This window comes from Equus quagga, chromosome 16 (genome assembly GCF_021613505.1).
Source record: "Equus quagga isolate Etosha38 chromosome 16, UCLA_HA_Equagga_1.0, whole genome shotgun sequence".
Classification (NCBI taxonomy): domain Eukaryota; kingdom Metazoa; phylum Chordata; class Mammalia; order Perissodactyla; family Equidae; genus Equus; species Equus quagga.
In genome coordinates this window covers 34,450,992-34,464,055 of record NC_060282.1, presented here as the reverse complement: position 1 = coordinate 34,464,055, position 13,064 = coordinate 34,450,992, and the positions used below count along the sequence as shown (strand labels likewise).

General features: G+C 33.1%; 1 protein-coding gene across 1 annotated transcript in view; it reads left to right on the top strand.

Annotated features, from left to right (window-relative positions):
• RIMS2 (regulating synaptic membrane exocytosis 2) overlaps positions 1–13,064 on the top strand; it is a 572,812-nt gene that overhangs the window by 436,600 nt on the left and 123,148 nt on the right. The window contains exon 24 of the mRNA XM_046642144.1: positions 3,937–4,109. Coding sequence (XP_046498100.1) covers positions 3,937–4,109 — 173 coding nt within the window. The remainder of the gene's footprint in view (positions 1–3,936; positions 4,110–13,064) is intronic.

The following is a 13,064-nucleotide window of genomic DNA, read 5'->3' as shown; positions in this document are numbered from 1 at the left end:
TTTAGGAAAAGCAAAAATATGCTTATGAAAAGCAAAAAAAAAATAAACCCTTTAAAAGGTAAATTCCAGTATTGGGTCATTTATTAGTTTGATTTCTCGGTTTTTTCCTGAGTTGTATATATGAAGATGTTATATTCTACATATGTTCAAAATATGTTCTTCTGAACTTTTATTTATAAAAATATTTTTCTATTATTTCTTACTTTCCAAATTTCTCATTCTGTTTATCCTGTGTCTATTTGTAATGGAAACCTGGTCTATATCCCAAAGGTAAACATGCTCAGTTGCTCAGAAGTAGACAGAGAAATGCTCTTGGTACAAGTTTTGAGTAGATAGCAGAATCATCATCAAACTAGAGCTTTTTGCTAATTTTATTTTTTCTTTATATAAACTACCCCACTCAGTGTCTTTTCATTTAATCACCTGCCTTTGGCTCTGGAAATGAGCAACTGCGATGTGTTAAGCACACTATTGGGTATTGTAAATATATTAGTTCTCTTACTCTTCATACGAATCCTTAAAATGAGATTTATCCTTATTTTACTGGTCTAAAAACTAAACCTCAGAGTTTAAATTATTAAAGTAAAGTGAATCTTTGACTCTTAGGTGCTAAGAGAGTTAAAAGATAGGGGAGATACTGTCCTAACCTTTAGGACAGGGTTTGAAAATTAAATCTGAACACACACACACACACACCCCTATGACAAGAGGTAGCATGTGATGAATTATATAAAAGGCATGAAACAATACTATGTGGAATCTTATCTTTCTTGAATTTTGCATATCCAAAATCTTACCTCAGCAAACTAGATTGTCCGAAAGGTGTTAGCCAAAGGTATGTGCCATGTATACCATATGTGTTTAAAAAAAAACAATTCTTAAGCCTTAGGCTAGCCTTTGTGCACCTATGAATCATTGCAACAAGCTCAAAAGTCACAATGACCTAAAGAGACAAGGCTAGAGTATGCGAAGTCAGAATCGTAAGTACTCAAATTCACAAGTCAAGTAAGCAGTTAGGATTCAGAAATGAAGGTGAAGCAAATCAGACAAGAACCAGGCAAGGAGACATGGGATACACAGGTGCCAGGCAGCTTTGGATATCGGGATAAAGTACCAGAGACAAAAACTTTAAATGAGGCATCTTCTATGTCAGCCAAGAAGTCTTTCCTGCTGAGATGAAGCTATTCCTCATCCTGCAGTTGGGAATCAGGAATTCCCTATAAGGTGGAGATATGGATGAAGCTGACCCAGTGAGGAAGGTGAGGCCTGAGGACATACTAGGAATCAGTGGAAAACTTTGGTTTAATATTTAAATTTTGTTTTATAAACATATTTTCTGAAACAAATGTATTGGATATACGTAGACATAATTGTTTTTATTATATCTTAGAGCAGTCCTAAAATAATATGTTTAATGTTGGGTATTTCTACCTAATATTTATTGCATAATAAGCCAGTATTCAGCTACTGTCTAATCTAATCATCACCATCATCATTGTCGTCATTGTCATTTATCAAACGCTGTTTATGTGTCAGATATTGTGCTAAGTGCTTTACATATATTATCTTATTTTGTCCTTGCAGCAAACCTACGAGATGGGCACCCTTGTTATCCACATTTTAACAGATAAGAAGCTAGAACTCATAGAAGCAGTTGGCCCATGATCGCAAACCTAAAAATTTATGTAGCCGGGACTCAGACCAACGATTCAGTCTCACTTCAGAACATGCTCTCTTAATGATTACATTATTACCCCACTACCTCCTAGAGTTAAAAATTATAGTTTTTCATTTGAATCTAGATGATATGATAATCATGTGAACAAAAGCAAAGAAAAAATATAATGTCAAAACTGCTTTTCTATTCAACAATGAGTTATTTTAAAAGATATAATATCAGACGGCTTCTTTTTTGATTATAAATTATAAGAATGAGAAAGATAAAGTCCCCCAAATACAGTATAGTATCTATTGAAGGGTTTAATAGTCCTGAAAATTTTCTTGAAACATCCATTTTTCACATAAAGGAAATGTCCAAAAAAAATAAATAAAATAAAAGACTTCCATTTATGCCATGGCTTGAAATCAAATTTACTTTTAATAAATTTGACGAAACATATATAAATATACAATATATTATATATGTACGTGTGCAGGTATTCTCTTAACCCTTACTGGCTAACATAGATAATATTGGATCCACCCATTGAAATGCTATTCGAGGCAATGGCTGAAGACATTGTCATTTAAAGTAAGTTGTTTCCAATATTTTTAAGTGACTTTTGTTTAAAAAAGATATCATGGGCTAACCGTTCTCCAAATAAATCCACTGTAAATAAACAACCTTCCTTTTAAAATCAACATGAGGATTCTATTTACAAAGATATTTCTTGAAAAAAAGGCAGTGATTTTTTGAAGAATTTATTTGTATTCTTTTTGATAATTGAGAATTTAATTTATCCATTAAAGTAAAAAGTTAACATGGGCTAAGAAAGGTCAATATCTCACCTAATTTGAATATATATTTCTAGATTAAAGATTGATTATTAAAATTTTAGCGAGACAGAAATAATTCTTTTATTTTACATTTGAAGAAAAGGATTAATTATTAACTCAAAAATATATAGCAAGATACTGGGAGATCCTGGGGAAAAAAAAACAGATCATTTGAAGCTGATCAAATGTTTATACTACACCCTGTTACCATTCATTTTATCTTAGCCAAAATGTTTATATCTGTCTAATATTTGCAGTGAATTGTTATTCATACAGGACTGCTTATTAGGTAATGATTCTTCAAGTCACAGTAAATGTTTTATATAAGACAATCATCTTTCTAAGGCTTTATGAAATTTGCCAGTATCTGTGATTAGAAAAATCTCCATTACAAAATTGATTAGGTAAGGATGTTTCAGCATTATGTTTGAAGTACGGCCAAACAAAGAAAAATCTATTAGCAGATATTGTCCAGTAATAACCATCAGGTAGTAATGAAACAGGTAGTAATACTGGCTGCATTTATTTATATTATGCCACATACTAGACATGTGTTATTTCCAATTATCAAAACAACCATGCAAGGAAGATATTATTATCCTTATTATTTTATAAACAGTCTTTTAAAGATTAAGTAATTTGCTCAAGTTTACCCAGCTGGTAAGTTTTCCTTACTCTAGATGTTCCAAACTCCAAAGTCTATTCTTTTTTGCATCTCAAATGTCATTAACATACAGCATTTATGATGGTTTTCAATTTACCATAATATTTGAACACCTGGAACACCCTGCACCCTGGCTGTGCCAGATAACTATCTGATTATTTCAATTCCAGGAAGTTGAAACTATTGTAAATAACAATGACTTTTTCTAGTATTTCTAGGATTCATCAAAATTCCAGCAACCATTCAGAAATCAAACTTTCTCTTTTCTCTTGGCTTTTCTAAAAAAAGTTAGTGTTTTAATAATTAGATTTTGTATTATCTCTAGGTTTTCAGTGAAGCATAATCGATTAAAGAAAAAATTGATGGCTGCTACAATTGGTTTTTATAAGTTACAACTCCAACTTTATCATATTTTTTTCCAAATTTTGCTAAGGAATAAAATATTCTACTTCCTAATATCAAGCCAAATAAACATTTATTTCCCAGATTTTACCTAAATGTTCTTCCCTGAGGCCATTGCTGTTGTGAAACTATTTTAATGGCCTTCATTGGGGTGTGGTTAAAATGCTCTAATTGCCTCTGCTAAAAACAAAGGTCTCATATAAAGTGAATTTTTCTTTTAGGATAATTGCCATTCACTTTTGTTTTATATGCAACTGAGTGGGGTTTTGCAGTATCCTCTGTGGACAATTAAAGTGCTGAAATAGGAGAAGTTCATAATTGCTTTGTGTGGTAATACTGACAACTTCTGCGTATTTGTCAATCTGTGTTAACAGTATCGATCAGGATGGGATCCTCATAGAGGGGCAGATAATATTTCCACTAAATCTTCGGACAGTGATGTAAGTGATATATCTGCGGTTTCAAGGACTAGTAGTGCTTCTCGTTTCAGCAGCACAAGCTACATGTCTGTCCAATCAGAACGGCCAAGAGGAAACAAGAAAATCAGGTGAGTGAGGGGACTTGAGTAGGAAGTTCTTCTAAATATGTTTTAGGAGGTCTTTATTTTTCATAGATAAACATGAAAGCCTTTATTTCTAAAAAGTTAATATATGTCAATAAGAACTTTGGTATATATTACTTTTTATTTTATTTTGATCTGCATTTCAAACTTCTTACACAGAAAAGTTTTATAGAAATAACGATTTTCTTACTAGATTACTTGAAATAGTCGTTAGTTATTTTTTCATGTTTGCTATTTAAAACGTAATTCTGTTATTATATATTTACTGAAATTAAAGTAGTAGTTTAGTGAAGATTTGAATTACTTAATGTTCCAAGCAATGTGAAAAATAATATTTTGGAGGGTTTATTTTGCTAGCTGAATACATTTCAGTGATTCAGAAAACATAAGAATATTGCTTTTTTAGTAGGATGTTCTTCCATCCTCCTGGAACTTTTATAAGTGTGTGGAAAAAGTCCTCAGCTTCTCAAGAAAATTTCTAAATCTAATATATGTCAGTATAATTTACATTTATCACATGACCTATAGATTTTATGGGCACTTGAGATAGATTATTTTTTCACTCCTATTGGATCAAAAAGTCTATAATGGAAAGACCACAACTATTTTCCATGCAAGTTTTGTAACAGGAAAATACAACTTAAAAACAATTATGGTTAAGTGTTGCTTATCCACTGCTTCTCTGGTATAACTGGAAAAAAGTTTTCAATGTTTAAAAGATGTAAATTTTATTTATGTTTTAGTAGTTCTCATTACCTTTCTGTTTAATTTCTTATGCATTTTTTCTTGACTTTTTCTTTCTCTTTTGTGTTTATTTGCATGCCTTCAATTTGTGTTGCTTTCAAAGGCCAAAGGGAATAGCAGAGGGAGGGAAAGAAGGGGATCAGCATGAAGAGATAGTTCATGAGGAGGAAGAGGTAAAGGAAGAGAGAACTGATGAGAATGGGGAAGAGAAAGAGATTACAAAAACGTGTAATAAAGAGAGATCCAGAGAGTCAGGAGACGAGGGAAAAACACAAGACGTACCTGAGCAAGGGAAAGAAAAGGAACAGTGGGATAAAAAGGATTTGCAAAGACGATTCTCACAAGATGATGACAGGTAAAATATGCTTATTTTTGTAGACATTTCCCATTAGTAATGTAGTCTTTTTTCCCTACTCCTAAAAACTATTTTGCCATTTACATTTGGTTTGTTTTCTTGTGTTTTATCTATTTAGCTTCTAATGCAACTAATTAATGTGTTGGCAAATTATCAAATAGATTGATTTATTTATCTACAATATTATCCTTAATTTTATCCAGTACCTCTGAGAGTCTGATATGGTTTTCAAGTTCTTTATGATCAGCTGAATCCAACTTAAATTTCTCTTTAGTTCCTTTAGCATGAATTACTGTATATCTTCCCCATTTGTAGAGTCAAAACCTTTAAAATGAGGTTCTGAAGGGGCTGAAAAAATTTAGCCTACTTTATAAGAAATATTACATACTGGAAATGAATTTTAAAAATAAATAGCGAAATAGCTAGCAAAAAGTAAGCTTTATTCAGTCTCTGGCTCCCTTGCCTCTTAGTTTTCTGGTGGGTTCTAGTGCATTTTTGAGTGCTGAGGAAGATCGGGAAGCAGCAACAGTGCTCTTTGATACTCTGAAAGCAAAGGGTAGGTGCCCCAGGGCTTCATATGGGTAAACGTATTGGGTTAGGCACCTCTTGAAATCCACTTAGCTAGAGAAACTGCCAGAGAAGGAAATTTGAACAGAGAAAGACAGGGAAAAACACAAGCAGCAAGGCATAAAAACAGGTATGTTTTCATTTTCATAACATAAGACTCTAAGTAAATCTGTATGAAAGTCAAATCAGCACAAGTGTGCAGAAGGACTTCGTCCTTCTGCCTGAGGAGATGAAATTTCTCTAATTACATTTATCTGAGATGGAGAATTGCAAATCCTGTACATTTTGTAGGAATTGTGTTTTCTAATAGTCCAGAATTTGATTTTGTGTCAGTACAAAGTCTGCTTGATAGGCATACCCTATTATAAGCCAAATTTTGCATTATTATATCTAAACCCAATCTCAGTTTGTGGTTTACTCATAATTAATGAGAAAGATAATTGGGACAGATGTTTATCCCTTGGATATACAATTCAGTGGTTTAGTCTCTGATACCTCACTTTTTGTCTGAGGTTGGTGTGTTTAATGTATCTGTGCTCTATGAAAGTTCCTGTATAACAGACTTTAAACCTAAAGATGAATCTTAAGTTAGGCATATTTTGTGATTTTAATTTAAACTAGTAAGTTCAAGTCTATTTTCATTATCTATCTAACTCTAACTGTCGATAATTATATTAGCTTATTAATAAAGACAATTTTTTTTTTGCTTGTTGGGCATAGGATCATTTCATCATTAATTCACAAAGAAAAGGTTTCCAAGCTTTCCTTGGAAAGAGACATAGAGTTTCCTTTCTTCCAAAAGCAGAACAAAATGTGTCCCTAATGTGTTTTCTTTTGTATCTACTGTATATAAATGAGAGCACATGAGTCCATTGGTGTTTGCCTGGAGCCCAAAGCCTACGCCAGCATCCCCGACTTGGTGGACAGAGGTTTAGAGCAGATTATAACCTTAAGTTCCCAGTTTTTAATATTACTTTCTTCATTATGTTCTTCAGGAAAAGAACACATTATTTTACAGGGAGAGGGAAAGATGGTATATTCCTAGCAATTTGAGTCATCAAGGCACTCTGCTTAGCTTAAGTAGCAATAAGAATACTTCTGGAACTGTAAACTAAAGAAGGCCAGGCTGATCTCTCCAGGGAATATATATTTCATAACATGGCAAGAAGTGTCAACTGCAATTATTTGTTGAAGAAAATGTTGGTATCACTAACTAATTATTGCAACATAGGATCTTGAATTTGCTTTCATTTCTTAGAGTAAAACTAACAATCTTTATTCTGAGAGAAAATATGTCTGATTACTACCAGTAACCTTTTTCTTGGTAGTTGATTAACACAATCATAGATTAAACACTAAAAACAACTTATATGCTTATAACAGAATTACTGGAAATAATTTTATTCCATGAGATACCATAGACATTTTATGCTTTTCACTTGTAATCCAAGTTTTATAAATGAAAAAAAATTTCTGACTTCAGATTTTAAGCATTTGTAGCAATGCTAGTACCTAAAATTAACACAGTGACTATAATGAACAAAATCCCTTATAGTTGCTCTTTTCATTACAGTAATTGGATCTCATTTGTGTGATACAGAATTATGTTGTTTGAGTTACAGTAAGTTACATCAAAGTATGTCTTCTAAATGCACAAGTAGAAAATGACTAGCAAAAAGTAAATTCAAAAAAGTTCATTAAGTATTTGAATATAGTATTTTTTCTATGTTGATTAATAAATAATATATTCATATTTAACTATTTATATTTACACACATATGTAGGTCTGGTAAAATGCTCCTATATCATTAATGATGATATGGTAAACTCTAGAAAATGCAAAATTACATTTGCCCTTTAAAATATTTTTTCTCACTCTCTATATGTGTGTATTTTAAATTTTATATCTATTTACATTTCCTGATTATATACCAAATTATATGGTAAGCTGGCCCAGAAAGGAGAAGTCGTTCATTCAACCAATATTTACTTAGAAGGTTTCTCAGGCACTGTACTAAGAACTGGGGTTAGAAACAAAATTAACGTTTCCAAACTCTAAGCCTGAGAGTGAAGCAGTTTCTTAGCTTTGTGTGGATGGATGTTTAAGGAGAGCTCCACTTCCAAAAACTGTTATCAAGATACCTAAACAAATTTACAAGGATATTTGACAGAAGAATTTGGCGCAGAAAGGGGAGAGCTTAAGCAAATCCACAGTGGAAAATAGAAAAAACGAATACTGAAAAGTACAGTTTTGTTGAAACCAATAATGTTGGTAGCTTTGAGATCAAACTAGACTCATTCCTTCTTCCAGCTTCTGTTCTGGACACATAAGACGAAAGAAAATATATAAGAAACTTATTCTCTATAAATTTTTAGTTCTCATGAATTTCTATAAATGCTATGGAATTATAACTTCTCTTTTTAAAGAGAATGTCCTTGAGTAAGGAAAATTTTTAAAGGAAAACGATGACATCAGTTCAAATTTTCACGAATAGCTGTTTTTAAGAGGTGTAAGCCAGCTGAATTATCTAGCAAAACTGTTTCTATAATCTTTAGAAAGGCAAGCTGAGTAATTGTTAATGAAATATTTATTGCTGCTAACAAATTAGTTTTAGATCAGAGTTAAAATGTGAAAACACATTTTCATGACTATGCAATATAGCTTGATGCATACATCATATGTATTCTTGTCTGTCCCAGGGACATAGCAAACTCAGCATGTAAAAGTAATTCATCATACCCCTCACCGAACAAACAACTAAAATTAATAACCTGCTTCTCCTTCTGTGCTCTCTTCTTCAGCGCATGGCAAACGTATCCTCACACTTGCCCAAACCAGAAACGTGGGCATCACTTTTTACTAGTCCTTCTCCACTGAGTACAATTCCCTCCCTCTAATCACCAAGTCTTATTGCTTCTAATGCTTATCACTGAAATATGTCTGTCTCCATAACCCTATTTCTACTTCCATAATTTAAGCTATCTCTTATGAAGATTAGTTTAGTAGCAATTCTTATTTTTAAAAATAATAACCCATAAATCTGAGTTCAATATGATATCATAAAAAATGAGTAGTCAATTTCTCTGAAGTAGTTTATTTGTGAATTGTATTCTTTAAAAGGATGAATTTTATGCTATGTGAATTACATATTTTTTAAAATGCTCAAAATAAAGTCTGTAAAAAGCAAAAAAAGAACTTTATAATCTCTGGTGCTTCTTCAGTAAATATTGTGAGAATAGTGGTGATAAAATGCAAAAGATGTTTTGTTTAGGGTTTAGTTTGTCAAACATCTTTTCTTCTATTCCAGTACTCTTTAAGAGCCACCTTTCCCTAAAATGTTCACTCATCTCTCTCTCTTTTTTTAATTCTTGCATACATTTTTTAACATCACCAGGGTACTAATGATGAATAAAACACACTTTTTCTCAAGAAAAAGTGATGATTTTCTTTCCTTTTTTTACAGTCCGACATTTATCCTTTGCACGTAAATATAATTGTTGCCTAAAACTGTGAACTTTCCTTATATATTGAAGGTTTTCAGTTAATAACTAGATGGGCTATTCTCATAAAAATTTAGGAAAATTACTTGATTAAATATTGATTCTCCATCATATTATTTTCCATGTGTGGTAGAGTGTGCTTGTGACTTCACAGTCTCTATATGGGGCCACTGAAAGTGGGAGATTTGAGATTTAATCGTGTATGTGGTTTGAAGAGAAGGAACATTTGAAGATAGAGTACTGTGAAGTCATAGCTACTAGCGTGAGAACCTGAAGATAGAGGAAGGATTGGCATCGGAAGCATAGGTAGATGGATTGACTCAAACCAGAGGAAAGACGCATATGAAAATAGTTATTTGTTAGACAGGGAATTGGGGAGTTTGTTGTCACTGCCTGATGGCCTTAATTTTCTCAAACACATAAGAGGCAATAATATAAGAGTTTGGAATTTAAATTAGATGTTTGATCTGAAGATTTGGAATAACCACTGAAGAAAATAGGAAAAGTAGCTGACCAAGGATAAATTAAAGGGCTAATGAATACTTTCGTAAATCCATGTGAGGGTTGGAGATGAACGACTTTGAGACACACCAACGTGGAAGATCAGAGTGATCTTTTCTAGCGGCACTTAGCCAATCCAAGTGTCAAAACAGAGAAGTCAGATAGTAACATTTGTTGTGAGTGGGAGTTTTGTTGGATAGGGTTGTTGGAAAAATACCACTGGAAACAAATTGAGGATGCTTGTGTAAATGTCAATGCTAGATAAGAAGGAAGAAAAGTTCAGAGAGGAACTGATAGAGTAGGAGAATATAGAAAAAAGTCCAAGAATTGTAAAACTGTATGATAAAGTGAAAAGGCAAGGTTAGGGTGCTGGAAGGGTAAGAGATTTTTTTTTTTGATTGTATTTTTTTTTTAATTTTTATTTTTTTCGGATGTACATCATATTTCAAATTCTGTATACATTACATCATGTTCACCACCCGAACACTAATTATAGTGCATCCCCTCACATGTGACCCTAATCACCCCTTTTGCCCTCCCCCCTCCCCCCTTCCCCAATGGTAACCACCAGTCCAATCCCCACGCCGGTTTTTTTTTTTTTTTTGTCGTTTTTATCTTCTACTTATGAGTGAGATCATATGGTATTTGACTTTCTCCGTCTGACTTGTTTCACTCAGCCTAATACCCTCAAGGTCCATCCATGTTGTCACAAATGGCTGGATTTCGTCATTTCTTATGGCTGAGTAGTAGTCCATCGTGTATAAATACCACATCTTCTTTATCCATTTGTCCCTTGATGGGCACCTAGGTTGCTTCCAAGTCTTGGCTATTGTGTATAATGCTGCAATGAACATAGGGGTGCGAGTATCTTTATGCCTTTGTGTTTTCAAGTTCTTTGGATAAATACCCAGTAGTGGAATAGCTGGATCATATGGTAGATCTATCCTTAATTTTCTGAGGATACTCCAAACTGCTTTCCATAGTGGCTGCACCAGTTTGCACTGCCACCAGCAGTGAACAAGGGAGAGGGTGTGGAGGGTAAGAGATTTGACTTAGAGTATGGCATTGAAATTTAAGATTTTGTTGTGGAGCTGTTCCATTAGTTGACAAATTCTAAGACATGGGTGGGTATTGGAACGATTAGAGAAGAGTGAATGAAAAGAATAAATATGAAACTAACTGGAGATATGTAGGTTTTGGCATTATGGAGCAGTTGGTTAGTCTTCTTAATGAATACTTAAGTCTCATAGGATTATGATAGATTGAGAATTGAAAAGAATCATAGGATTATGATAGATTGAGAATTGAAAAGAAGACTAAGCCAGCTCAGTGAATAAGTCAGGGACCATGAGGTCATCAGATGATAGGAAGAAAGGGGGAAAAAAGGAGAAGTTTATGTTGGCATAGCCAAAAATCATAAGCTGTAAAGAAATTTAAACTTTTAAAGAAAAGTAGAAGAGAAATATTCAAGGAAAAGTAACCAGTAGTCAGAAATATACAGCCTGTGAAGAAGGATAAGTACATGTGACTGGAGAGGACTTCAGGGGAAGCAGTGTGTTTAAGGCAGCACCAGGTTTTGTTAAGGCGAGACATAGATTGAGTGTTTCATTGAAGAAAAAAGGGTTAAGAATGAGTAGTAAGGGTATAACTTTGTAATAGAGCCAAGTGGCTTTCACTGTGCTGTTGGTGTCATCGCACTTTCAGGGTGGTCTTTCCAGCAAACTCGTAGTATTTCTACTTCAATACCACATTGATATATTCTTTGACATGAAATTGGAGATCAGAGTTAATTAAAGTTTACTCCCACCCACATCTTACATAAATTTTAAAGGACATACAATTTAATTGACCTTGTAATGTAATCATTATTAGCAATTTCTGTTAATTTGTATTTCTGTAGTGACTTATTCTATCCTGTTATCAAACAGAAAATCTTATTCAGAGATGCCTGCACAGATTCATTTGTTTTGATGAACCAATTTCATTATGGATAAAATAGCAATTTAGGATTATATATATTTAAAATGTCTATCAGCATTCATTTATATATTGAACTTTTGTTTTCTGGTATTACCACTCTTGATCAATATATAGGTAAATAATGTTTCTATAGACTTGTCTGCTATAATGGGTAAAATTCATACTTATACAAATGATATATATATTTACATTTATACATACATATACATTTTTTTTTTAAATTTTATTTTTTCCTTTTTCTCCCCAAAGCCCCCCGTTACATAGTTGTATATTCTTGGTTGTGGGTCCTTCTAGTTGTGGCATGTGGGACGCTGCCTCAGCGTAGTTTGATGAGCAGTGCCATGTCCGTGCCCAGGATTCGAACCAACGAAACACTGGGCCGCCTGCAGCAGAGTGCGCAAAGTTAACCACCTGGCCACGGGGCCAGCCTATATACATACATATACATTTATATTTATACAAATTTATTACAAATAAATGTTTAGAAAAGCATAAATGTGAATTATGCTGAATTATGAATTTCCCCACTGGTTGTACGTTAGAGAGTAAAATAAGTTTAGTATGAAAGTAGAGAAATAGTTCAATTGGAATGACTTCTACTGTACAAAATAATAGTAGTAGAAAAAACTGCTACAGTAGCTTCCATCATATTCAATATTTATTTTTACAAGCCAATAAGGACAATTAATCTACAGCTATTATTCTAAACTAAATGCACTGTTCTGACCAGTGACTCCTAATAGAACTACAAGTATCCCTCATAATGAACAAATTTAACATATAGAAGTTTTGTTTTTATAGAAATAAAAGTAAGGTCAAGTTTGAAGTCAAAGAATTTTCATGCATGAGTATTATTGGGTTAAATGCCATTATATTAATATGGTGCAGTACTACTGTAGTATGGCTTCATTTTCAAATTCTGATTCTGCATGTAGAAAAATGGGATCTAATCTTAGAGAAGTGAAGTCAGGAAAACAAAATTCACAAACATCTGGCCTGAACCTTAATGACAGTTTAGAACTTTAATGACACAATTCCAGTCTTTATTTTTTAGCCTGATCTCGACTTGCGTCTCTCACACATGCTGACCCTTCTCCTTGCAGGCTCTTGCATTTATTCTTTTGTATGCATGTTCACATTGATTCCTGGGCCTAAAGTGTAGTTTTTTTCTTTCTCTTTATGAGTAGAGTACCTACCCATCCTTCAATGCTCAAGTCAAATATAAATTCCTATAAACACCTTCTCTTCTCTTCTTTCACTATTTCTCTAATATTCTTTTTCACTAACAGTGT